The sequence below is a fragment of the Calonectris borealis genome, chromosome 1, assembly GCF_964195595.1.
Source record: "Calonectris borealis chromosome 1, bCalBor7.hap1.2, whole genome shotgun sequence".
NCBI classification, from domain to species: domain Eukaryota; kingdom Metazoa; phylum Chordata; class Aves; order Procellariiformes; family Procellariidae; genus Calonectris; species Calonectris borealis.
The window spans coordinates 84,465,667-84,490,817 of NC_134312.1; the positions used below are offsets into that span (position 1 = coordinate 84,465,667).

General features: G+C 48.9%; 1 protein-coding gene across 8 annotated transcripts; it reads right to left on the minus strand.

Annotated features, from left to right (window-relative positions):
- Positions 1 to 1,330: 1,330 nt before the first annotated feature.
- On the minus strand, positions 1,331 to 19,885 carry PHC1 (polyhomeotic homolog 1). 8 transcript variants are annotated; one of them, XM_075163359.1, is made up of 15 exons: positions 19,822 to 19,885; positions 15,398 to 15,554; positions 14,667 to 14,777; positions 13,236 to 13,313; positions 12,308 to 12,457; positions 11,178 to 11,309; positions 9,559 to 10,057; positions 8,476 to 9,236; positions 6,198 to 6,345; positions 5,880 to 6,088; positions 5,191 to 5,305; positions 4,489 to 4,597; positions 3,672 to 3,822; positions 2,829 to 3,060; positions 1,331 to 2,530 (listed from the first exon to the last, which is right to left on the minus strand). In XM_075163359.1, exons 2-15 carry the CDS (start codon positions 15,509 to 15,511, stop codon positions 2,376 to 2,378), a joined length of 2,964 nt encoding a protein of 987 aa, XP_075019460.1. In that variant the 5' UTR covers positions 15,512 to 15,554; positions 19,822 to 19,885; the 3' UTR covers positions 1,331 to 2,375. The 8 variants fall into 8 exon arrangements, with proteins under 8 accessions (XP_075019460.1, XP_075019415.1, XP_075019433.1 ...); XM_075163314.1 differs by having other exon boundaries at positions 11,178 to 11,333; XM_075163332.1 differs by lacking the exon at positions 19,822 to 19,885 and adding an exon at positions 19,661 to 19,708 and having other exon boundaries at positions 11,178 to 11,333.
- Positions 19,886 to 25,151: the final 5,266 nt, after the last annotated feature.

A 25,151-nucleotide genomic window follows, 5' to 3' on the forward strand; every position in this document is an offset into this window, starting at 1 on the left:
TGTGCTGATGTAACAGGAACTTTGTTTGGTGCTAGAGCATCTTACTTATCCAAGGGTCCTTAGTGTGTGGTGCCTTGTGCCTGAACTTCTTTTGCCAGGAATGGATCTCATTTGTATGTGTTTTTCGCTGCCACCTTGTATCACTCCAGTTCCCTTAGGGCTTAAGAAGGAAGGGTATACACATCTTTAACAACCGAAACTTTAAAAGCTCAGGTAGTTATGCATGGGAACAGTTTCCTATGCACTATATTTCTCTGCAGCAGTAAAAATCAAAAGTAACTTTTTGATGAAGGTTGTACTTCTCAAGTACTAGATTAATGTTCAGGTTGGATGAGGGTGTTAAAAAGCAGCCGGACCTGCAAAGCCTGAACAAGCATTTTTTATTAAGAACATTGAACATGAAAGGAAGAAGTGAAGCCTTCCCATTTGACTGAAATAAAATCTGGTCCTCAGAAGTAGCTAGTAACATAGGCAGGCTAGCTGTCTGTCTACCCTGCCAAGGGTCAAACTAAACAGGAGTTTTATCACACCCCACCTGCTAAGGATAAAGTGGTTTAAGGGCAGCCTTCCTCTGCTGATTGTGGTTAGAGATTCTAACCTCCCCCTTCCCTGCCCAAATTACATCAGACCAAATAGCGTTATCAGTGCAAGCATGGGCAGCTTCCTTTGGGCCTATTTTGATTTAAGAAGTCTCAGAAGTCTTCTCTCACAGGAACAAGGATGTCATTAAAGTGAGATTCAACAGTACAGTTAAGACTAGGAAGCTGCTGCCACATTTTGTCCATCTTCTAAGCACTTTCCCTCCTCTCTTTTTCTAACATGGGTCAATAAAGAGCCCATTCCAAAGATCTCTAATGTTTTCCTACCTATGCTATTAGGCCTCCTCCCTTGCTACTACAGCTTTCCTACAACAGTAGGTGCTTTCCACACAGAACAGTCTTATGTTTCACTCAAATATTCACGTGAAACTTCTGAAAACAGAAAAGCTGAGACACATGGTTTATAAAATCATCTTGCTTTCAGGTATTTGGCTCTAGGGGGCACTTACCTCTTCATGCTGTGTGTAATTTCTTCAGGTTTTTTGTTTGTTTGAAGCAGAGGTGCTTCTGGAAGAGAAGCACTCTGCTCAGGTTATCACCTTTGGCAATCTGGTTACAAAACTTCAGAATACCACATTTGGTCCTTAAAAAAAAACCAAACATGGAGGGGCTGAAAGGGGGGGACTCAGCCTATAACATAATTCTACCCCTTAGAAAGGAGAAGTAGCATTAAAGGGTGTGTTTTTGCCTTTTTTTTTTTTAAACAGAGGAAGAGAATTATTTGTTTTACAACAACAAAAAAAGAAAAAAAGAGCCTGAGGCAGACAATACAATCCTGCCAGCTTAAACTTTGTCTCATAAGCTCTCCTGAGGATAATAAAGACAGACACAAAAATAATACAAACTGATAAGAGAACACAAAAAAAAAACCAAAACCAAAACCCCAGCCCATTTTATGAAGAGCCTTGGCGCTTCTGGAGGCTGCTTTGGATCTGTAAATTATGGCCTAGCACAATGGCGAGACAAACCTAGTGCTGCAGGGTTCCCTAATGTAAGACAATCCCCCTCCCCTTTGATTTTCCCATCACCTTGTCGTAAGTACTCAGAATAAATCCTCCTCTGGTTCAGAGAGGGGCATCTAGAGCAAATAGCTGCGCAACACTTCTTTGTCTTCACTCTGCATCTCTACAGGAGACAGTAAAGCTAAGGCAGCTCCTATTGCCACGGGCCTTCAAGTTTGGTATGCATGCTGGAATGGCTATTAAATCCAGTTCATGAACAGCCTAGGTATTTTTTTTTTTTAAGAGTGGAACAGCATCAGCCCCTTTTGCTCAAATTCTTGTTTGTCCACCTCTGTCACTTGGAATTTACTAGTTCCCTTTCCTAAATGCCCCAAGCACAGCTGCTCCCAATGTCCTTGTGGGGCTGGCTCTTCCTATGCCTCAAGTTCTGGCACAGCGAGATTCAAAACTAAGATCGAGCAGACCTGCTGTAGCAAAAAGGGGCGAGGGCAGTTCCCTTTCAGAAGTCTGCTAAGACAGAAAGAGGTCCCCCTCCCATCTTTATGTAGTACATGGGAGAGGCATATTCAAAATCAGAAAGAAGGAAAGGTGTTTCAAGGCCCCAGGTGGGAGTTTTCTTCCCACTTGTAGCACCATTAAGAGACCAAGACATGGGCTTGTGTACGGCAGTTTCAATCACTTAAATTCCTTCTCATTCTTCTTGAATGAAAGACCACAGGGGACTGTCCCATCCTTCCCTGCCGCAGCAGGATGCTCCAAAGCTGGCAGCTGCCCTGGGGTCAGAGCAAAAGTGAGACCTCTGGCTTCAGAGCTGTTAGGTCTCCTTGAGGACATTGATCTTGGCACAGATCTTGAGAGCTGGTCCCAGCTTGATGTTCATGGCACTCATGAGATGTTCCTCCTTCAGAAGCAACAGGGCCTGGCCATCAATTTCCTGTGACCGAAACTCCTCAGCAATCTCCTGGCATCCTGTGAAACCACAAAAAAACCCAGCACTGAGAAACAGATGTGCCCTGGGCACTCCCCTTGTTCCTACTCCTTGGACCTCTGGCAGGTATAGAAAGCAAGCTAGGAATCTAACCAACCCCCCGCCCCACTCTACTCACAGGCTGAGTACAACTCATCCATCTCCAAAATCAGAAACAAGTACAAAAGTACGATAAAAAGCACTAGGCGCCACTGACACCACTTTCTTTCCAGCAAGAGAGCCAACAAATTTCCCCATGCAACTTGATCACAGGACTGCAGGAGAGGATCTTCACCTCACCTTGCAGCGATGCAATGAACTCGTACACTTCCTCCACACTCCAACGACTGGGATTGGTGGACAGGAAGACTGGGTTGATGCCATGTAGATCTGGGGTAGGTGGGGCCATGCTAGAGTTTGCCAGGTCCCTCTCGCCATGACTGCCCCTTACTGACAGGGGTCCTGGAGATGTAGGGGACAAAGCTTCATCATAGCTGGAGTTATCAGAGCCTCGACTTGAGTCTTCCTGGCCCTACAAGCCCATAGGAAAGAAAGAAAGAAAAAAAGGTGTTTCATAAGAAATTCACAATTATTAGGTGCAAAACAAGACACTGGGAACAGCAGAAGTTGTCCCAACAGTCTCGGACAACTGTCTCAGGCTGTTGGTCCAGGGGCAGCTGATGCAAGAGCTCTCTGATGCCAGAAAGGGCAGACTTTATTCTTGCCTCCCTTCCTCTTCCTTCTCCCATCCTCCCCCAGTCCATTTCTCTTCCTCATGTCAGCTCTGAAGCTCATCCAATTCTTCTATAATCTGATTCAAATCATTCATGTGGAAGAATGCTAATCAAACGGGAAAAGTGGATTGTTTTCTACCAAGGCTGTCAGCTGATCTCACTCACCGAGATCTCTGAGACACACGCAGTAGTGAACACAGAGTGAACAGAACAAGTACAAATGTGAATCCACTTTTTGCAGCCGATGAGCAATTAGAACGGCTCACTGTGCCTTGTGTCACAACTGTGTCAATGTGCACTTGGCACATCCTGTATGACTACATCCGCGGTGAGAAAGTGGTGCATCCAGCAGTGACAACTTTTATACTGAGATCTGCCTTGACAGAGGCAGACAGGACTATGTCCTTACCCTGTGGCGCTTGCCCTGGATCTTTGTTCGAGCAATTTCAGAGCTGCTGCGCCGTGGTCCCCGTCGGCGCACACGAGCATAGTTCGCTTCCTGGAACTCCTTCATCTTCTTTCTCTGCAGCCGAAACTGATGGCTGCAGCTGACATTGTACCTTAAATAAGTAGAAGCAGTGCAGCAGTTAGGAAACAGCAACTATCTAAACCTACTACTTCTCCTTTCTCTAGATGGGGATAAAACCCCTCTTTACCATCAAGTTCTGTTGTTCCTCCTTCTAAGACTTCCCCTTGGAAGGGACGAGTCCAGACTTCTGACACAAGCAATATTTGGACACCAGAGTCTTGATCTAACATCTGAAGGGTCAATTAAGTGATTCCCCTAAGGGAAAAAAGACCCATAACAAGCACTCTGCTATCAATAGGCGGCAGCAATAACTAGTCTAACTTCTCCCGAGGTTTTTTTCCCCAACACTCCCTCGTGTCTTTGTCTAGTACCAATGCAGCAGACAGCTACCAGTATGCATTCATTTTGTCAGTCAAATGTACATTAGACTGAAGAGAGGTTCTTTGGAACTTCCCCCTTCCCATTTCATGTTCCGAACAAGTCAGAAATCCTGTTTACACTCAACACCACATCCACCTCTCCAGACCTATAAGCATTCACAAATCATTTGGAGTCCTAAAGGATCTCTGTGGCCAGTGCATCCCACGGGGGGAGGATCAGATGTACTGAAGTGTTGTACACTACCTGGAGAAGGTGCACATGCCCAGTTCCAAAGAATGTACAGTCAGAGAAAAGGAGGATTATGTCTTGCTATTACCTTTTAGCACAGGTCATGGAACAAAACCTCTTGGAGCCACGGAACTGGGTTGCTGGGGCATACTTCCCACAGTATTCACACTTCAGCAAGTTTGCCTTCTTATCAAGCTCTAGTGAGATACAGAGATACACCAGTTGATGATCTGAACTGAAGCAGATCACACACAATGATTCCCCATTCCACTACTCTTCTTCTCAGCAGACAGATTCCAAGCACTATTTTCTACTGAATTTACTAAGCAGTTAGCTTGGGGAAGAAGCTAGGGAAAGAGGGGCAGAAGCTCCACTAATTAGGACCCCAGGATATTGAACAGAGCAATTTATTTCTCTTTGTCAGTACCATTTCGCTGAACAAGCAAAAAATAGCATATCCGTCATATCCTACAAGGCTATGGGGGAAATCTCATCACTGCACTCACTGTCGTGTCCACACATCCTTCACAGCCTTCAGAGTCATTAGAGACAGGTACAGTTCAGATTCTCCTGCTTACTACTGACACAGGGTGTGTTAGATCATATTAACAGCAACAAAGAAGTATTGTATTCTGGCACTCAAGAAAAGGAGATCCTAGGTCCATAGCTTGAGTTTCTAAGGAGTTAGCAGGAAGGCATACAAGTCCATAATGTATAAAGTTAGTAATATAGTATCAGAGAGCAGAAACTTTCAGTAACACTCGCTAGGCCTCCTGGTGCTGAAACTCACCCATAGAAGCACTGTCCCCTCCCGGAGAATTGCTGGACAGGTTTTCACTCTGTCCAGAAGGAGCCTCTCCCTGCAGCGGTTTCTCAGATTCTTTCAGCAGCTGAGAACAACCCACCTGGACAGGAAGAGAAAGAGTTGGATTCTCTGGGGCCACCACCCTCTGCAAGGTATACGCCACTCATACCTTATTACAGCTCAGAAGAATCCCTTTGCTTACTAGGGAAGGAGAGATGCTGAACAAAGTTAATACTCCTTCCTGACCCACAGGCTTGGCGGTTCATTCAAAGATTACCAAGTACTATCTTGAATATCCTGCAATTCCATGTAACTGCATTTCCCCTTATTTGCTTTAACTTCAATTGCTGCTTGTTCAAAATGCAGTGCATCTTTCCCTCACTAATAATCAGAGAGAAGAACCTTCTTACAATTCCTGCATAAATTATTGCTCTGGGGAGTACTGGAGAAAACAGTTCCCATCACACTTGTTTTACTCCTTCCAACTTAGTCTCTTTAATGCCACCACTTAATGCATGACACCTCCCTCCTTTCCCTTCCTTTTTACTGTCCGTGTCTCAGGCTAAAAATGCTGACTTGGAACATGCGGAAAGAAACTCCTGTCCAAAGATGGAAGCCCACCACCCTCCCAAGAGAGTGCTACACCTCCTTCCCCCACAGCAGAGAATCCTTACTGGAAAGGGCTCTGCTCCTTCCTGGATGACAAAGCCCTCAATGATGTGTGTGAGGATCTGGGGCTTGACGATGGCTTGTGGGGGTTTGGAGTCCCCCATCTGACGCGACACCATTGCCAGGTTTGGGGTGGGAGCAGAGGTGGGGGTGACTGATGCTCCTTCACTTGAGGTGGTATTTGGGGTTGCAATGGCAGCAGGATCAGACTTATCTGGAAAGTTAACAGCACAAGAATCAGTTACCTTTGCTGCATCTACTTCAAATGGAATAACAGATCAGATCATTAGCACGCACAAGCAGAGCTCTCCTTTGTACCTCACCTCCAAGGCCACTCTTCTCCTCCATATTTTTGGGGCTGTCTGTCACAGGAGAGGATCTGGCAGGCAGGAGTGCAGTGACACTGGGTGATTCCTGCTTCTCCTCCTCTGACTCTGCCTTGCGCTTAACCGCTAAGGTCTGAGACTTGCCCTGCGTGAATAAAGAGGAACATGTAAGCAGAGAGAGGAGCCCCAAAGCAAAGAGCAAGACAGACTGAAGGCAAAAGGGAGATGCATCCTGCTCCATCATACTTCATCTCCAGCCTGGTTCCTTCTCCTGGAAATGCCTCTAGCTCCCTCACAGTACGTACCTCTACTTAGGAGCATTTGCCTAGCAGGGAGAAAACTTCATGTATCAACAGGAATTGGGCCATTGATGTAATACCAAGACACTGTGTGAACCTCAAGGGATTATTCCAGGAAGAAAGAAACGGAATGGCAGTCACCCAGCAGTTTCCAAACAGGCTTTTGGCTAGATCAGGTCAGTTTCAACGAAGGAGTCAAAACAGTAGGGGAAACATGTTGAAGGAGAGCAGAATTGTCCCCCCACTCTAGCAATCAGACAAATCCTGCGACACCTTCCTGAAGAAGCAGCCAGAGTTTAGAAACAGTCTCAGCAACTGGCTAAGGATATCTGAGCTGGCAAAGTGCTGTTGTCCCAGGGAGTTAGGCAGGCCCTAACTGGACAATTCAAAGCAGCATGGACAAGGCCTGTGGAACATGAGCCATCTTTGTTTTCCTCTGCATACCCTGTTGCTACGGGATCCTCTGAGGCCTAGAGTCAGTGGCTGGTACCACACACCAAGCGGTCTCTGACCTGGAGGTATCCACACCTAGTGAGGAGAGGGGAGTTCAGTCTTCATAGCCCACTCAGCTTTCATCTCTCCCCTGAGAGAGACAACAAAGAGGCCAGTTATTGTTTGTATTTGGTTTATGTGGCAAGGTTTTGGTAGCGGCGGGGCTGCAGGGCTGCCTTCTGTGAGAAGACACCAGAAGCTGCCCCCATGTCCAATAGAGCCAGTTCCAGCCAGCTCCAAGACAGACCTGCCGCTGGCCAAAGCTGAGCCCATCAACAACGGTGGTAGCACCTCTGTGAGAACATATATAAGAAAGGGTGAAAAATACTGTGCAACAGCAGCCGGGAGAGAGGAGTGAGAATATGTGAGAGAAACAACTCTGCAGACACCAAGGTCAGTGAAGAAGGAGGGGGAGGAGGTGCTCCAGGTGCCAGAGCAGATTCCCCTGCAGCCCATGGTGAAGACTATGGTGAGGCAGGCTGTCCCCCTGCAGCCCATGGAGGTTAACAGGGGAGCAGAGGTCCACCTGCAGCCCATGGAGGACCCCACGCCGGAGCAGGTGGATGCGCCCAAAGGAGGCTGTGACCCTGTGGAGAGCCAGCCTGCGCTGGAGCAGGTTTCTGGCAGGACTTGTGACCCCATAGGGGACCCACACTGGAGCAGTGTTCCTGAAGGACCTCACCCTGTGGAAAGGACCCATGCTGGAGCAGTTCGTGAAGAACTGCAGCCCGTGGGAAGGGCCCACGCTGGAGAAGTTTGTGAAAAACTGTCTCCCATGGGAGGGATCCCACACTGCAGCAAGGGAAAAGCGTGAGGAGGAAGGAGCAGCAGAAACAAAACGTTATGAACTGACCACAGCCCCCATTCCCCGTCCTCCTGAACTGCTCAGGGAGAGGAGGTGGAAGACTCAGGAGTGAAGTTGAGTCTGTGAAGAAGGGGGGGAGGTGTTTTTTAGACTTGTTCTTATTTCTATTATCCTACTCTGATTAATTGGCAATAAACTAAATTAATTTCCCTAAATTGAGTTTGTTTTGCCTGTGACAGTAATTGGTAAGTGATCTCCCCACCCTTATCTTGACCCATGAGCTTTTTGTTGTATTTTTCTCCCCCTGTCCTGTTGTGAAGGGGGAGTGATAGAGCAGCTTGGTGGTCACCCGACAGCCAGCCAGTCAACCCATCACATTGTTAAATGTGTTATTTAGTATGTGATGTGGACACCTACCCCATTTGGGGCAGGGTCTAAGTCTCATCTGTTTACTTCATGCAAGTCTTTGAATGATAATGTGGAAAAGAAATGCTTGTAGTCAGTAACCCCAAGGTTTGGATTGGAATTAGTGTTTTTGAGAGGAAAAAGTCTCCACATCCCTTTACCCAAACCCCTTACCCATTCCATCCCACTGACCTGGGCCTGGACTGCGCTTGGTGTCCTAGGAATGAACAAAGAGAATCCATATGCTATTCTCCTTCTCAATGGTATCACTTACTGGCAACTGGACAGACTGCATGTAGAATGCTGCTGGCATCTGAGCCACAACTGGAGAGGAGGCTGGGCTCTTCACCATGTGGGCTGTGCCTTGAACTTGTGCCAAATTCACCCCTGTGGTGAGAGGAGGAGCTTCCTGTGAGGATGCTGGAGCTGAAGACGATGACGGGGAAGCAGCATGGGCTTGGGAAACAGGCTGGACCACGGCTGGCATTCCCCGGGATGTCGGCACTGCTGCAGCAATCTGAGCCAAACCCAGTGCTTGGGCTTGGCCTGAGCCCTGCTGCCGAGTACCCACCACCTGCACTGGGATGTGTGGTGGAGGCTGCTGTGTCGCTGACATTTTGGCAGGCCCAAGCTGAGGTGGTTTGATGGGGGTGACCAGAGACTTTGACTGAATTGGAACAGGTGACTTGGTGGCTGGCTGGCAAGGACTGTCCTGCTGGAGCTGCACAGGCTGTGGCTGGGACTGCAACATAGGTTGCACCACAAGGGTCTGAGCCTGCTGCTGGTTTTGAGGTGGAGCCTGCTGCTGCGGAGGTTGAGCTTGCTGCTGCTGTTGGGTCAGAGACGGTGCTTGCTGCTGCTGCTGCTGTTGGGCCAGCTGAAGATGGGTGGCTGTGTGGAGGAGCTGGGACTGGCGGTGCTGGAACTGCTGCTGGTGATGAATGGCGATCTGCTGCTGGATCACCACCTGCTTCTGCAGGTGGATCTGCTGCTGCTGCTGGATCAGCGAGTGTGGCTGGATCTGTGTATATGTGGCTATACAAACACAGAGTGGGAAAAGAGGAGAGCACAAAAGTTAGCAACAGTGCAGTTGGGAACGAGAACAATAAAAAAAGGCAGGCAGCCACTGCATTGGTTTGAGTCATTAAGCTCCAAAATGACTGACAGCTTACTGGCAGAGGACATGAGGGACTAAATCAACTTCTCTTGCTAATAGAGAGGGATGACCCCTAGAGACAAGCCTCCGGGAGCCCAGAGGCTGGGGAGCGTGTTGGAAAACCTCTCTCCACTGCGCTTTCAAAAGGCACTCTTGCGAAAGCCCAGTGGGCTCGAAGAGAAGGAACACGTCTGCACTTACCTGAGCTTATCAACGTCTGGCTGGGTGCTGGTGTAGCGGTCCTGGTCAGGTTCATGCCCACCGTTTGCTGTCCGCCACTGTCCGTTTCGCCCTTCTTTGTGGCTGCATTCTCTGTCTCCGTCTGGCTTCCCTGGCTGACAGTCACGGCCTGGGCAGCTGCTACCGGTAACGGCTGAACCACCCCCGTGCCTTTCCTTTGGCAACTGCCAGCGGCACCTGCCGAGGAGGTCTGGCTCAATCCCGTTGAGGTCTGGCTCCCACCACTTGCCACCACACCCCCGGCGACACCATTGCCGCCTGCTGCCCCCTGGCTCAAGTTGAGCGACTGGCCTGCGCTGCCGGAGGAGGCCTGAGCCACTGCCAAGGTCTGGCCCGTGCTGGTGGCCTGCGGTAAGCCCGAACCCTGGGAGCTTCCTGGCAGAGCTGCCTTCTGAGCAGAGCCTTGGAGCTGGGCGTTAGTGGCCGAGGTCTGCTGGCTCCTCACAGCCAAGTTCTGCACCTAGAAATACATATACAAAACAGAATCCGTTTGCTTTACGTACGTTACTTGCTGGAAGTTTGGCAGAGAACGCATAAGCAAAACATTCTACTGGGATGCAGGCTAAGTTGATGCTTCAAGTCTCCCGTGGGGAGCTGGCTAACACTGCAGGGCAAAGCTCAGGCGCGGCCCTCCCCAGGAAACATCAGCCTGAACTCCCTTCCTGCCCCATCTCTGATGGAAGTTAAAGATCTCGTGGCACTTTCTGAACAGCACGTGAGGACACCACCATTCTCCAAGGCATAGGACAGCCTTCAGACCTGCCTGCCGTGCCTTTGCATTGGTAGGACCCAGTTTAGCATGGCTCCAGAAGTGCTGAGATACCCCTTAAAGACCAGTCCTTCCTTTTAAATTTTTGTGCCACCTCCCTCCTCCCCCTGTGCAGGGCTTTCCACTCAGCAGGCCCACAGACCTACTCATGGCCTGCAGCCCTTCTGATTTCACCAGTTCCTCTGCATTTTGGTGCTGCCATCTTCTGAATTTACTCCTCCTCCAAATGCAGTGTTATCTTCAAGTCTGATCATGGCTGACTTTCCTTCAAAGAAAGTGCTCCAGACAGGAAAAATATGAAGTAACTGGAAATCCCAAGAATGACTGGGATAGGACAAGGAAAATGGGAAGCCATGGCAGTTCCCTGACCTGGAGAATTACTTGTAGATGAACGCAGGAGCTAAGACCTTGTGACCTGTTCAGTCTTTGGCACCTTTACAACAACAAACCAACTGGGTGAAGGAATACTACCACTGGCAAAGGCTCTTCATGGCAGAGTGACTGAAAACGGGACATAGAACTCAACAATTCTTTTCACACAAGGACAATTGAGAAACTGTGAAGACGGGACTGATCCAGCCTGTGGCTCACCCCAGAAATTTTAAGCAGAAATGAATCCCATCTCTGGAGGCAAAAAGCAAACATGAAAAAACGGTGGCAAGAGAGAACAGAATCTCCTGCCTGCACAGGGACAGAGGTTGGGGATAAAATAGAGCTAATCTGCTATACAGGGACGGCTGGAGACAAAGACCAGAGTGTGGGGTGACAGAGAGCAGGGGAGGGGAGGACTCTGGGAGGGGGTGTCACTGACCTGGTCTGTGTCTGCATGGACCCCAGGAGACTGAGTGGGTGGTACCTCCTGCTGGACAGCGGCCACAGCCCCGTTGGGCATCAGGATGAGTTGGGAGGCAAGAGGCACATTGCGGCCCAAGGTCCGGTTTACCTGCAACAGGTTCCCCAGCTGTGGCTGTTGAGGGAGGGTCAAGGTGATGTGGAATGAAAAGAACGGAGGGGAAGAGAGAAAGACAGACAGCGAACCACAAGCAAACAGATTACAAAGCAACACTGGGCTGCAATGTCACAGATTGCAAAACCCCCAACCCTCCCTGCACTGTAACACTGAACATAACCCTCAGGAGCAGGAATCTGGGAACAGTTTCCTTATGGAAACAAGCACTCTTCTATCAAACATGGGCCTGGGCCAACTCCCACAGACTGTCCAAGGCTGGCTAAAAGACTGGGGTATCATTGAATTTTCAGATGTATATCCAGAACTGGTTGAGAAACAGTGATAAAAGACATACATCCAAGACCAGGGTTGCTTGAAAAGAAGGGGATTACAATCTGTATCTAAAGTCAACTGAGAGACAGAAAATATTTTTCAAGTAGGTAGGCAAACCCCAGACTGACTACACAGTCAAGCCTAATGTCTTCTACTTAGCAGCACTTCAAAGCAATTAAAAGGATGACATATTTGTTCATGTTGATTTATGTTTCTAGACTTACTCGAATTCTGAATTACGTCCCTGAGCTCAGCAGTGGTAGAAGAGAGTTATTTACTATGTACCTGTTCCAGCATTGAACCAGAAGAGTAGTTTTATTTCTGTGAGCTATATTCAAGTCTAGGACATATTACACATTTACACTCTAGTGAGAAGTGCCATGGGATCTTTAACGTCTATGCAGAGCAGAGACAAACATGTTCTTAACGATCTCACCTGAGCCACACCATACAAAGCTCATTTACCCTCAAAAGCTGAGCCCAGAGTCAAACTTGTGGTTTCAGGGACAAGAGCTTCCGCAGCCAACTTTAAAATACAGTGCATCATCCTTAAAGCTAGAGTTAGTCCAAAGGTGTTGGTAATCCCGAGCAGTGTAACACTGAAGCGGCTAGGAAGTGCAGTTCATGGTCAGGACACATTTTGCATACATCTCTCTTACCCGGAGATACATCTGGGCCTGTGACTGGTTGAGAGGCGGTGAGGTGGTATTCCCAAGGAGCACAGACTGCGTCAGGGTTGTGGCACTGGGGGAACTCACGCTCTGTGACCGACTGATCAGCTGAGCAGCTGATGTGGTGGCTAGGTTGATCTTAAAACAGAGAAAAGCCCCAAATTATGTAAGAAGAGATGGAGGCAAAGAAATAAGTACAAATTCACTTACTGGGGTACAGCCAGAACAGACATTTTACATTTTTTTCCTGTATCCCACACAGGACCAAGAAGAAAAAAGTTATTGTCTTAGAAGGCTTGTCTTAGAGGTTACACAATCTAAACCAGCCAAAGCCCTGGATGCTAATCTCATTTGTATGCTGAGCCTGAGTATCACTGTTAGCATGCAACTGCAATAAGAGATCCAAAAGAAATACATCATTTTCTCCAGCTTCTCAAGTAAAGGAAAAAAACCCACAAAGTAATCTCTACCCTATCAACTCATCTACTCTCTGAGCAAACCCCAGTTCCTCAATACTCACTACAAAACCAGACTTCCTCTCATTCAACAAACTACTACACTGCCCAAGAAAAGAAGAGCATTCCCTTTCAAGCTGCTCATGACTCCCCCTTCTTAGAAGTTCCGATCCTCTTCTAATCCATGACAACGTATCCCCAAAGCCTCAGCAAAGAGAGATCAGTGTCTACCTTTCCAGCTAAGAGACCTCTCCCGCTCAAAAACCTTCTCTGGTCTCCTCAACCCCCACCAATAATGACAGCGCCCCAAATCCTCAAAGTTGTCTGCATCTGGTGGATTCCCAGCACTCTTAGAAGCTGTGTTTCCCTGGCTGACTGCCTTCCTAAAAGACAGAGGAGAAAGAGCAAGGCGAGGGGTGGGAGGGAGACTTCGATATGTGTGTGAGGGAGCAGCTACTTACAGAGGCCTGGGTGGTGGTGGTCTGTTGCGGGGTGCTGGTGTTGGGGGAGCTGGCCTGTCTACTGGCTGCAATTGTAGCCTGCAAGAGAGATTGACAGAGAAATGAGTACCTGGAACAAGCTTTTCAATCCAGCCCAAATATTTGGTTTTGTCAGAACACCTAGTCCCATCATTAACTTCTCGCATTCCTGAGAACAGGAGCACAATCTCACCACTACAAATCTCTGCTGTGCCCTACAAATCAGGTGCAGCAACTCAGCAAGGTACCCCCTCTTCCCCAGCCAGTTCAGTCCTGTCCACTGCCCGAGGCAGTGGACAACAGATCCTTACAGTGCATGACCTCCAGTCCTTCCACCCAGGGGTACATACCCTGCTATTGCCCCAGCTTGCCATGCTACACACTGCAACCCGCATCCTGATGCTGCAATTCACTGTTAACACCCAGACGTTCCCCACAATGTTAGCAATTTGCTGGGCTAGTTAGGCAGTTTAGTAACAATGCAACGATAGCACTCCAAGTAACAAATTTCAGATGATATCACTTATGGTTTGTGGAGGAATGTAAATATTGTTAGATTTCCCGCCCCCATGACCCATAGGAATTCTACTGTACGAGTTTAGTTAGTTTTATAATTAAGATTTGTGCAAAACTGGTGAGAGGATTCTATTCCCTCTATGCTATAAAACTGCAGGTAGGGATTTTGAGAACAACTAAATCTTGGACTAATAGCCAAGGAGCACAGCTCCTCATGGAGATACTGTTACACAGACAGAACTGTATTCACGTCACACATAATCTGTCTCCAACTGATGATGAAGTCTGGTAGGTGAACAAAGTTGCTAAAGAAAAAAAAAATCACTCAACAACTATGCATCTTAAAATATCTTGATTTGTATAAACATATCTCAATTAACAAAACATCCTCCTGGCTGGACAAGATCTACTCCAGATCCCGCTTGCTAGTGACTAGTAAAGAAAACATGGGCTACTAAGTTTCAAGACAGAAAATTCAGAGGATACCACCTGAAATTTCACACACACAAGACCATGTTTATTCTCAGAGAAGTAACAATCCATGGTTCACTCTAACACAGCTTTTAAACACTACTGCATCCACTGCTGATTTAACCACCCGTCTTTTATTTAAAGAAGGTGCAGGGGCTAGTCATAGGCCTCTGAAGTGCAAGTTTCCTGATGGGGATGCCAAATTTTATCTTCCCCTGCTCTGTACCTGAAAACCAAATGAATCTTTGCATCAGGCTTCCAGTTCGCTAGCTGTTTGTATTAGCTTTAAACAACGTGTTTAGGGACTCATTGTCTCATCATGGATCAGGATGACCTCGGTGCACAAGTCACTGTATAAAGAGAGAATCTCTGGATCTTCCCCAGAGAACGATCCAATTCCTCTCCTTCTGCCCCTTGGCAACTCACCTGCTGGACAGCAGCCAGGCTGTGAAGCTGGGCACTGTTAAGCTGCTGCTGGAGCATAAACTGATGAAAGTACTGGGCTGCATTGGGCTGTCTCTGGAGCGCCTGCAGGGCCTAGAGAAAGAGGAAAACCCAATTGTCAAAAATAGCGTGCCCTTGAAATGTGATTAGAGAGAGCAATGAAGAAATAAACAACAGCCATGAGACCATCCCTAGACCCCATGAAAAAAGCAAAGTCACTAGATTAGCACATCAAAATGCCTAGTACAGCTACAAATTTGGTAATAGACTGAATCACAGGTGTATTCCAAGACAGCAGGAAGCACACTTGCAAGACTTCAATAAGCTCCAGGAATTCGGGGATAGGCGTGCTCAAGCAGGCAGACAAGTGTTCCAGTATAGTATGTATATGGAGCATATACACTATATAGAGGAACTGGGATGATAAACTGAATGACTTGCTCTAGAACAGCAGGCTAAAATCAATCTATTGGATCACAGTACGGATTAAATCTAAGGGGCTGGACACTGGAGGAGTAACCTATAAAACATGAAACACAGTATCAGGCTACAGGAACTAAACATCGGGCCTAGCACAAGAATTTCTAAATCTGAAAACATGACAGTCCTTCGAGCATGCTCCCACCTTGACACACGACAACACGGAACATGAAAGGGCTCACCACCGCCTTCCACTGATGCACATGCCATCCCAGAACATAATCGCGTCTCACCTGTACTGCCTGTCGCTCATAGAGAGACATCTGCGATATCTGAGGACGGGTGCTTCCTCCAGAACTGGAGCTCCCGCTGGTGGAGCTGGAGTTCTGCTCACTTTCCGTCTCCATGGTGACAGGATCCCAGGAGCTCAGGCTGAGACGGACTCCAGATCTACATCGAGAGAATTGGAAACTAAGTCAGGCTAGAGAAAGAACCAAACCATATTTCACTGCATTACACAGCTTATTTACTGAAATATCCCAGTACCAGGCTCCTTGCACAGCTTTGCTACATCACAGGGGACCGGGGGTGCCGGGGTTCTGAAATCACCCAGAATTTATGCTCACGGTTTAAGTCTTTTATTACCACAGTCAGAAATGTAACGCACACATTCTCATATTTTTAGTGCCATGTACAGTTGGAAGCTACAGCATCCTGAACTCTTAAAAAGGCAGCAGAGTGAAGGAGCAGCTGCAGCTCATTCAGACAATCATTTGCTTACAGACCTGATCACCTCTCCTTCAAGAGAGGCTGGTGAACTGAGGCGAATCGCACTGTGCTTCCAGTCTCCCACTGCACTTTGGCAACTTCTGATCCTCTCTTCCTCCAGTCCCACAAGAGGTATAATTATCCCATAACTCCGCTACCCAAATGCAGATATACCAACTCAGTCCCTCATTCTCCCAGTTTAGCCCCCGAGCCCTCAACTGTTTCTTTCTTTTCCTGATTACATGGACTTTCCATCTACTTGTTGTTCCTGACAGACTGTAACTTGAATATTAGACTGGAAGCTGGTATCTGTGATGCCAAGTTGCTTTCAGAAGGAACGGAGTCAGAAGCAGAGTGGATGAAGGGTTCACTGGCAACACTTGTGAGGGGAAAGCTGCTAAAGAGGTCATGCAGAGCCAGAGAGATCTTCCAGCAGCAGAAAGATGAGTTGCAGTGAACCGCAGGACTGAGAAAGGACTGGAGAAGGCTTTCATCAGCCAAGAGAAAGACAAGCAAGACTGAAGAGAGTGCTTAGCAGAAGAGTAACACATTGGGATGATCAGGGAGCTTCCTGCAGCAAGAAACATGGGCTACACAGGCAGTAATGGTAGGAGCGGTTAGAGTCAGAAAAGGGAAAGCGCAGAAGTGATTATTCAACAGAATTCCACTGGGGGAAAAAAAAAAAAAAGACTTTTTAGAATGATATCATTCCATATAAGATTAAAAAAAAAAAAAAAGCTTCTGATAGTCTCAATATCACTGACAGCCTGTTTGTTTCCAAAACACCAGCTGGCTCTCCCGCAACGTATCTGAGAGACCTCTAAATGAGACCCCTAGGCTTCCAGGATCCCACAGCACCAGCACAGCCCCTGTATCTAGACCTTTTCAAATCCAGAGATTTCAAGCTTCACAGCCTTACCAAGGTTTTCCAGGTGCATAAGCAAACAGACCAGTGCAGCAGAAAAGGAGGTGCAACACTAGTCTCGACCAGACAACTTTTTAAATTCTGGAATGATGTTAAAGGCAGCAGATGACTTCAAAGTAGGGCAACAGCATTAACACTGCAGAGGATGGCTGGCTAAATCTGGAACTGCTGCTCCAAACCTGCTCCTCAAAATCTGAAAATTCTACAGCTGACAAGCAGATAGCTGCTGCTCCAGTCCCGTCTTCCCCATGCATCTTTACCTCTGCCCTCAAGTCCTACCCAGGCATCTCCCTGCTAATCCAGCACTGGCTTGCTGCACCGCTTCAGCAGTGGCTGTCGGTAATTCTGCCCTGCAGTCATCTTCTCCTCCACCGAGACACACCCCCTCCTAACTGGCCACTATTGTCTTCAGGCACAACTCTATTACAGCTAGAAACAGTTGGTCAATAAGTCTATCTAGAATATAAAGGCTCTGGAGAAGACAACTGCCTTAAAGATCTTCCCCAGGGGGCAGCACCACAAAAAGTAAATCAAGCCTGAAAATAAATAAACTGAGAAGGGAGAGAATACTGACTTTTTGAAAGAAAGAAACTGTGGTAGGTAAATGAAGTACTTTGAATGGGGTTAAAATGCAAGTCGGTGTAATGTGGAGCTTACTCTAAGTTATCTAGGAGCTCAGCTACCATTAAGAGACAATTTCTGTTCCCTTGCCCACCCTCAACATCCCTGTGCCGGTTCCTCACAGCATTTACCTCGCTTCTGGTGCTCACTAGATCAACTTGTTAACTTTGCAGAAAAGCTACCCTAAACATCATTTTCTGCCAGATCAGTGAGTTGAATTAGCTCACTCGTGAGGCCACAAGTGCCGGTGAGAGAGAAAAGAAGGTAACTAAGGTTCAGCTTAGCTGTAGCACATACCCTTACCCTCAACAGTTGCACCAGAAGGAGAAACCTGGCTTCTGACTCGGTGCTCTGCTCCACCAACCTGTGTTTCCTCAGCAAACAGCACCATTGAATCTTAAGATTTCCAGCATTTTTGAGAGTTCCATATTGATCCAGATCTCCTTAAAATCAGGTCCTAGCACAAACAGAATCCTACTGAAACACCTCTGGGATGAGGGGCATCAAAAAATTTTGGTCTCTGTGTAGGCAGAAGGCCTTCTGGGGGCATGGATAGGGAATCATACTCTCCCTTTCCAGAGGGCAGTAAGAATTGTAAGTCACTCACAGCAAGCAGGGTTATCCAGCAAAACCCTTTCCAAACACAAAAGTGAAAAGGCACAGTATTTCCCCAGGCAAGTTCATCTAAGGATGCAGCTCCATGTTAGTGTAATCCGATGCAAACACAGGCTATTCCCACACAAAATAGCAGGGATTACACCGTCTCCCCTCCTCCAAGCGCACCTTCCAGCACCCTCCTCTTACAAAAATCCAGTGATCACTGGGGCTATCAGATCACTTGACTCAGCTAGCTGCTCCATGAGATGGATAACCTACTAAAAATGATTAAACCATGGGTCTTCCAAAAGATTGAGTTAACCAACTCACCTTGCAAACATAATCAGTAGTTCCCAAGCAAAAAAAAAAACCAGCATGGCCATTACTGGAAATTAATCTTTGAACAACAGCTAGAACTGCACGCCTAAAAGGCAGACACAGAAGGATACAAAGGCCTATTAACACCATGGCAGGAGTGACAGCACAGCAGAAAGGAAGGAAAGAAGGGAGAAAACTAGCTCACGGAGCAGTACAAGCATGAGAACATGGGCCAGTCCACCCTGCTGATCTCAGCACACACCAAGAACACCACAGGTGGCCGGTCTACAAGTTCCTGACCTTTCTGAAGTGCAAGAGCAGAAGAGTCAGGCCAAACATCTAATCACTGAACGCTAGGTAGGAGGGAGAAGAGTTTTACTCGCTCACCCCATCCATTCCCCCTGGCACATGACTGCTGCCTGCAAAGCACTTTCTAATCTTGCAACTGGTTTTGTGTCGCTTCATCCTCGAGAAACTAAGTTAGTGAACAAGTAAGATATGCACAGGTTTGCCCACAGGTTTTGGGGAGAAAAATTAGCAACCGGGGCTAGAGCTCACTCCTCGCTCCCTTACTGTAGTTTTCTACAACACAGCCTCCAAGCTACGCAAGCAGAGGCGTGAAACTGCCGGGACGCATTAACTCCGCTCTGGGATGCTCTGCAGGCAGCAGTAGGTGCGACTCTCCAGCACGGCAGGACCCTCGCACCACCTGCTCCCCGCCCCCGCCACCCGCCTCGCCCGGCCAACGGGGCCGCAGGCGCCCGGCAGCGAGGCGGGGGCAGCGGGGGGGGGCAGCGCGGCGGCAGCCCCCCCCCCCCAGGCCGCCGGCAACTCCGGCAGCAAAGTTACGCCGACAGAGAGTGTGCGGGCGCCCTGCCCGCCCTGCCCGCAACACGTATGTACCATGCACGCAGCCCCGCCGCGGCGGGGGGCGGGGATCCGCCGCAGGATGCCCGCGGCGGGGAGCTAAAGAAAGGCGCGTGTTTAACGCCCGGCCACCGGCGGGGGGAGCGGCGGCTGCCGAGAGGCGGGAGCGGGGCTGCGAGGGGGAGTTGTTCCCGGCCGCTGCTCCCGGGGCCGGGCCGGGCAGACAATGGCTGCCCCGCCGCCGCCGCTGTCAACTTCCAGCCCGCCCCGGCCCCGGGGAACTCTCCCCGCCGCGGCCGCCCGCGCCCCGGGCCCGGCCTCACCTGCAGCCACCGCGGCACGGCACGGCACTGCCCCGCTCCGCACCGCTCCGCTCCGCTCCCGCAGCGGCAGCGGCGCCGCCCCCCGCCCCGCCGGGAGCCCCCGCGCCCGCCCGAGGGACCCGCGCTGCCGGCGTTACCGGAGCCCCCGGGCCGCCGCCACCGCCGCCTGACACGCCCCCCGCGCGCGGGCAGCCAGGCCGGGCCCCGGCCGGGCGGGGCGGGGCGGGGCGGGGCGGGGCGGGGGGGGGCGGTGCCCGGGGGCCCCGTTGTTGGGGGAGGGCGGGGCCGGGGGCGTTACCTCGCGGCGGCTCCCGGCGGGCCCGGCCCGGCCGCGGCCTGGCAGGGCAGCCCCGGGGGGCCTGGCGCGGCCGCGCGGGGCGGGGCGGCGGGGGCGGGGCCCACACGCGCGCTCCGCACCCCGGCCGGCTCCGCCCCCCCTTTTTTTTCTTTTTTTTTTTTTTTCGTTTTTTCTTTTTTTTTAAATCTTGGCCGCTGGGGCTCCCCGCCGCTCCGTCACTTCCTCCCTCGAGGCGCTTCCGGGCACGTGACCCCCTTCCCCGGGCGCCGCTTGCCGTTGCCCTGGTGACGGCAGCCGGGGCCTGGCGGGACGCGGGTGCAGGCCCGGCGGGAACGCCGGGGCCCGGGGCCGGGGCCTCGCCTGGGGTCGGGGCTGCCGGGGGCCGCCTCGCTCAGCCGCCCGGCCCTGCCGGGGAGCGGGGCTCGGTACCTCGGTCGCGGCCTCCTGCCGGGCCTGCAGGGGAAGGGGACCAAGGCGTAAAGATGGTGATAAGCCTCGCAGCCTGGCTGTGCAGCAGGCACAGAGTGCGCTCCGCCATTAAGGGCAGATGTCTTCCGTGCTTTGCGATCGGTCCTTCTGGAGTGCGGTTAACCTTGTTAAACATTAGTAGTTTTATGTAGGTTGTAAAATGTTTGTCTTGGTACCTGGAACAAGCTTCGATGAACAAACAGGACACAGCAGTAATAATGGTGCCAGGGAGGTTTTCTGTCCAGGTCACGCAGAGCACATGTAGAGGCGGACGGTGGAAACCTGCCTAAACAGGGTAAAGGAACCACGGTGCCAGAGCTTGCTGGCAACTTTTAGAAGAGAAGCTGCACTGTGCAGGCACTTGGGCCTTGCTTCCCTTGATGGCTCTCGAAGAGCATCAGTTCTTTTGCCAGTTGCCTGGCTTAGGGTAAAAGTGGTCGGTTAGGGTAAACTTACTCATTTTTAACAATAGTGTTGTAGTGAGCATGAGCATTTCTAAGAAAACGAGAAGTGCCCTATCGGGTCAGACCAGTGGCTCATCTCAATGAGAGCTGGTGAGTTTCTTTTAAGGCAGACGGCTCATGCAGCAAGGACAGATGGGAAGAAGCAAAAGACAAGCAGAAACGAATCACGCTCCATCTACATGTACAAGGTGCAGAAGCTCAGGCACCGCTGAGGCTATGAGCATCATAAATGCTCCTGCAAATGACACATTTGAGCTTCGTGTGGCAAGAACGTTGCATCTGGCTCAGTAATGAAAGTGCTGGACTATCAATTCACAGGAATCATAGAATCATTAAGGTTGGAAAAGACCTCTAAGATCATCGAGTCCAACCATCAACCCAACACCACCATGCCCACTAAACCATGTCCCTAAGCTCCTCATCTACAGTCTTTTAAATACTTCCAGGGGTGGTGACTCAGGAGATCCAGTCCCATTGACTTAGAATCACAGAATAGCATTTGCTGCTGCCTGAAAAGCAGCCTGAAAAGCAGCAAAACGCGCTGTACAGGAGGGTGTTTGGGCTGACACCAAACACACCTGCTCTAAATGCTGGGGGTTCTTTTTTAATTCAGATGGAAAATTATCGGGCCGATTCTCTTTAAAAAAAAAAAAGCTATAGGAGATATTTAAGGCTACTCAAAATAGAAGGTCAGATAGTGATCAAAGGAACAATGACAAGGCGGGGAACCCAGCCACCGTAATCCCTGTGAATCAACCACTCCTAAAAGCCTCAACGACTGGATGAACGACTAAGCCATTTGTCCCTGTTGCAAAACCCACTGAAGTCGATTCAAGGGAGGAAACTCTCTGGAATCTATGCAAACGAAGGGGAACTGCTGCAATACTACTAGGGGCAACTACTGCAGTACAGAGCCTTTAGGACTTGGGGGTGCTTCGGGGCGGGGGAGGGATGTTGGAATCGATAAAGAGAATTCGAGGATTTAGAAGACTGCACTGGTATGTTTGGGGTAAGAATCATAGGCAGGGAAATGGAGGGATCAAGGTGGATCAGAGACGAACAAGCATGGGAAAAGGGAGAGAAGAGAGGGATAAACTAAGCTGGTCAAATGCAATCAGTATGTTTGCCTGGACAAGTTTTGCACCTGATCACCACAGTCTGTACTATATTCATAATAAATTATTTGAATTATTTCCTGTGTGATTGTGCTCTCTGCTGTGTGCATGTGTGTGTGATCCAATAACAAACCTAGATCTGCCCAGCCAGCAAGTAGGATGAAAGGTCTCAGGGGCCAAAAACCCAAGAGACCTATGAAGGCACGTTTCTCTGAGCGCTGGTTCTCAGGAACAGGGTCAGGCTACTGACATTGTCTGTCTTCATACGGGCGTCTTTGAAGTACCGTCTCCCATCAGTGTTCACCTGTGTGTGCATGTCCATTGTGAGCTTGCACACCACCCTGCTACTGGTGGGATGTGAAACAGAAGTAAGAAGCTCCTGCTCGTCTCCATGGGCCCAGGAAGGAAGGAAGCCTCTGGATCTTTCAGTCCACCTGATTCAGCTGCCCTTAATACTTTCCAGGGAGAGCAGGTGCACCTGGCCAATATCTACAGTCCGTTCCCCTTGTGCTACTCCCACATCCGAGCATGGTATAGGGATGGTGGAGGATACATCGCAACCTATTCCCTTTGGTATAGACTGGTTTTCCGTTAGTTTGTCTATGAGCTTTTTGAACCTGCTGATGTAACTGGCTCCCATAACTCCTGTAGCAGTAGGTTCTTGTAATGTAAAGTACCTTTTTGTTTCTTTTAAATTGATTACCAACTAGTTTTATCACATGCCCCCAGTCTGCCATGGAAAGATTCACTGAAGAACATTCACTTTATCCACATTATTTTTGTAAATCTCTGTAAATTCTGCTCATTCTGCTCACCGAATGGTGGGATCCCGGCCTTTTTAGTGTCTCCTGATGAAGCAGTTGTTCCATCCCATAATTGTTGTCACTGCTACAATTTGTGAGACTGGCTTATAGGTCATTGGAAACCTATCAAGCGCTATGCCTAAATATAAGCCAGGATTCGTTTCATAGGTAGCATCGCTTGCTCACATTTTAAGTGCAGATCTTCCCAGCTCTGGGCTTCTCAGCAAGAAGAAGCCCATTTTCATTCCAATGACATTTTTCTCCATTCCAACCCATTTTAACAAAGGAGTTTTGCTGGAGAAACGGCATCTTGCAGAGCAAGCCACGGAGCGTTGGTGACACTCAGTGGCCCAGCAGGAAAAGTGCACCTTCTGAGTTCACATCTTTTCCAATTTATCACGAAGACAGTGGTAGCAAATGAACCTCATACACAGGTGAGCAAACAGCACTGCTTAACGTAAGGATGAGTCTGCATACTGTGCTGTACCGACTCGTATAGTACAAGCATATAAATGGACATCTAGCCTACGTAACTGCGTTTGCCTTCTTTCCCTTTCCCACACTCATTTACTGACTTCAGTCTGGAAGTGAGACCATCGCCTTCGGGTACCTCAAAAGGAAAACCCTTTCTCTTGTAGTGGGGAAAACAGGAGTTTTGATACACACTGTCAGGGAACATGGCAGCTTGTAATGTATTCAGCCCCAGCCACCAAGTGTTAATCCTTAGATCTATACTGTGGAGGTGCAAGGGGAGCTAGAAATCTGATTCAGACCAACCTCCTGGGATGTCTTCCTGCTCAGAGAAGAGGTTAACATTATTCCCAGTTTACTGGGACATATAAGTAGGATAAGTCTACATTGTAGTTACTGCAACTTACTTGTTACAGGCTGCCCATATCCCTGCTTTTGGTATCCACACCTTCCGAAACATAGACACCTGCCCATCCACAGCCTCACCACATCACTGGATTTCTTCAACAACCTCCTGGTAGCCCTGGCCAGTCTGGCCAATCACCATCTCCAGAAGGAAGAAGCTGGACAGGAGATGATCATAGCAACCCCAGGGACTAATTGCCATTCTGTCCCATCTCTCAGCAAAAGCTCATCTGACTGTGCTTGTTTCTAAGTCCTCCTCTGACCTCTCCAGCCCCGCATTTCAGACAAGTCTTTATATACTACCACCTCTCCCACCCACCTGCCCTACACGTTATTTTCTGCATGACTGATCCTAGTGTGAATCTGCACTTCCTACCCTTACAAGGCTTCTCCAAGTTTGCAAGGGGAGAAAGTAGAGAATCTGCAACCACATGTCTCCTCATCTTTGTTTCCCATCCCTCAACAAAACAGGTAAATGCATGCCAAACCACCTTTCTGCTCCCTGCAGGGAGTGGGAAGTTGGAACACATAAAGGGAAGATCAGAATTCTTTGTCTGTGTGTGAGGAGCCAGCACCAGAGGTCAGTTACCTGCAGTACCCTGAAGGCACCCTTCTCACCACCACCGCCTTTAAGATGTGAATTGCATATGAAAGGAAAACCAGGTCAACAAGCAAAAGCTGATACATATCAGTCTGCTTCCAAATGTTACTGGCCCTGGCCATCAAGACAGTATCAAGACATTGCTTATCAACATAAGAGAGAGTGTGGGAGTAAGGCCACTGTGTGGCAAGCTGTACAACACAGGAAGTCACAGGTTTTAGACTTTTCTCAGGAAAGAAGCCTCTTTGAATGTCAAAGGTAAGCCACGTTCAGGGGCGTCTACCCTTAAATTGAAACAAACCACGTTAACAAAAGAAATCCAAGCATGCTTTAAAAATTACTTATTCATCTATTGCATGTCTTGGATTTAACTCTGGGTTGATACAAACACCTTGATGCAGCTATTTGAGCTTGGTAGAAAACTAGCCTATAGGATAAGATTAAAAATTAGCAAGCCATCACATGTGAGTCTACAGGTATGCTTACCTTGCACAGAGACAGTACAGATCATGAGATGGATCCATGGAGTCTCACATGGTTCTCAGTAATAGCTATTTTAAAAGTCCATTATTGTCCTGCAGCTACAAGAGAAAAGTCTAGGTCATTTTTTACCTCGAAAAGGAGAAAAAAACCTTGGAATAAACCTTAGACTGTATATTGTCAACAGTCCCCAGTAACAAGCCTTACAATTCCAAACTACAGCTCTGCAGTTTTGTATTTCTTTCCTGTTTAGGGGCAAGAAGTCAGAGGAATAAGGAAGGCAGATTCACAAATCATTGCTCTGTCTCCAAACTGGAGCATGTTAGTTGAGCATACTCTAATATGCAGGAGTCAGGAAAGAAGGCACGTGTCCAAGATTCCAGGAGAGTTTGCAACTGCATGACAACAGACAACTCATTCGTCCTGTGTCCTAACTTCTCTCTGGATGAGGGTTCCTTTCAGTTTTCCATATGACCATTGCAAAGGCTCTGTGGAAGCCCAGGAAACCAATCTCTTCTGCACC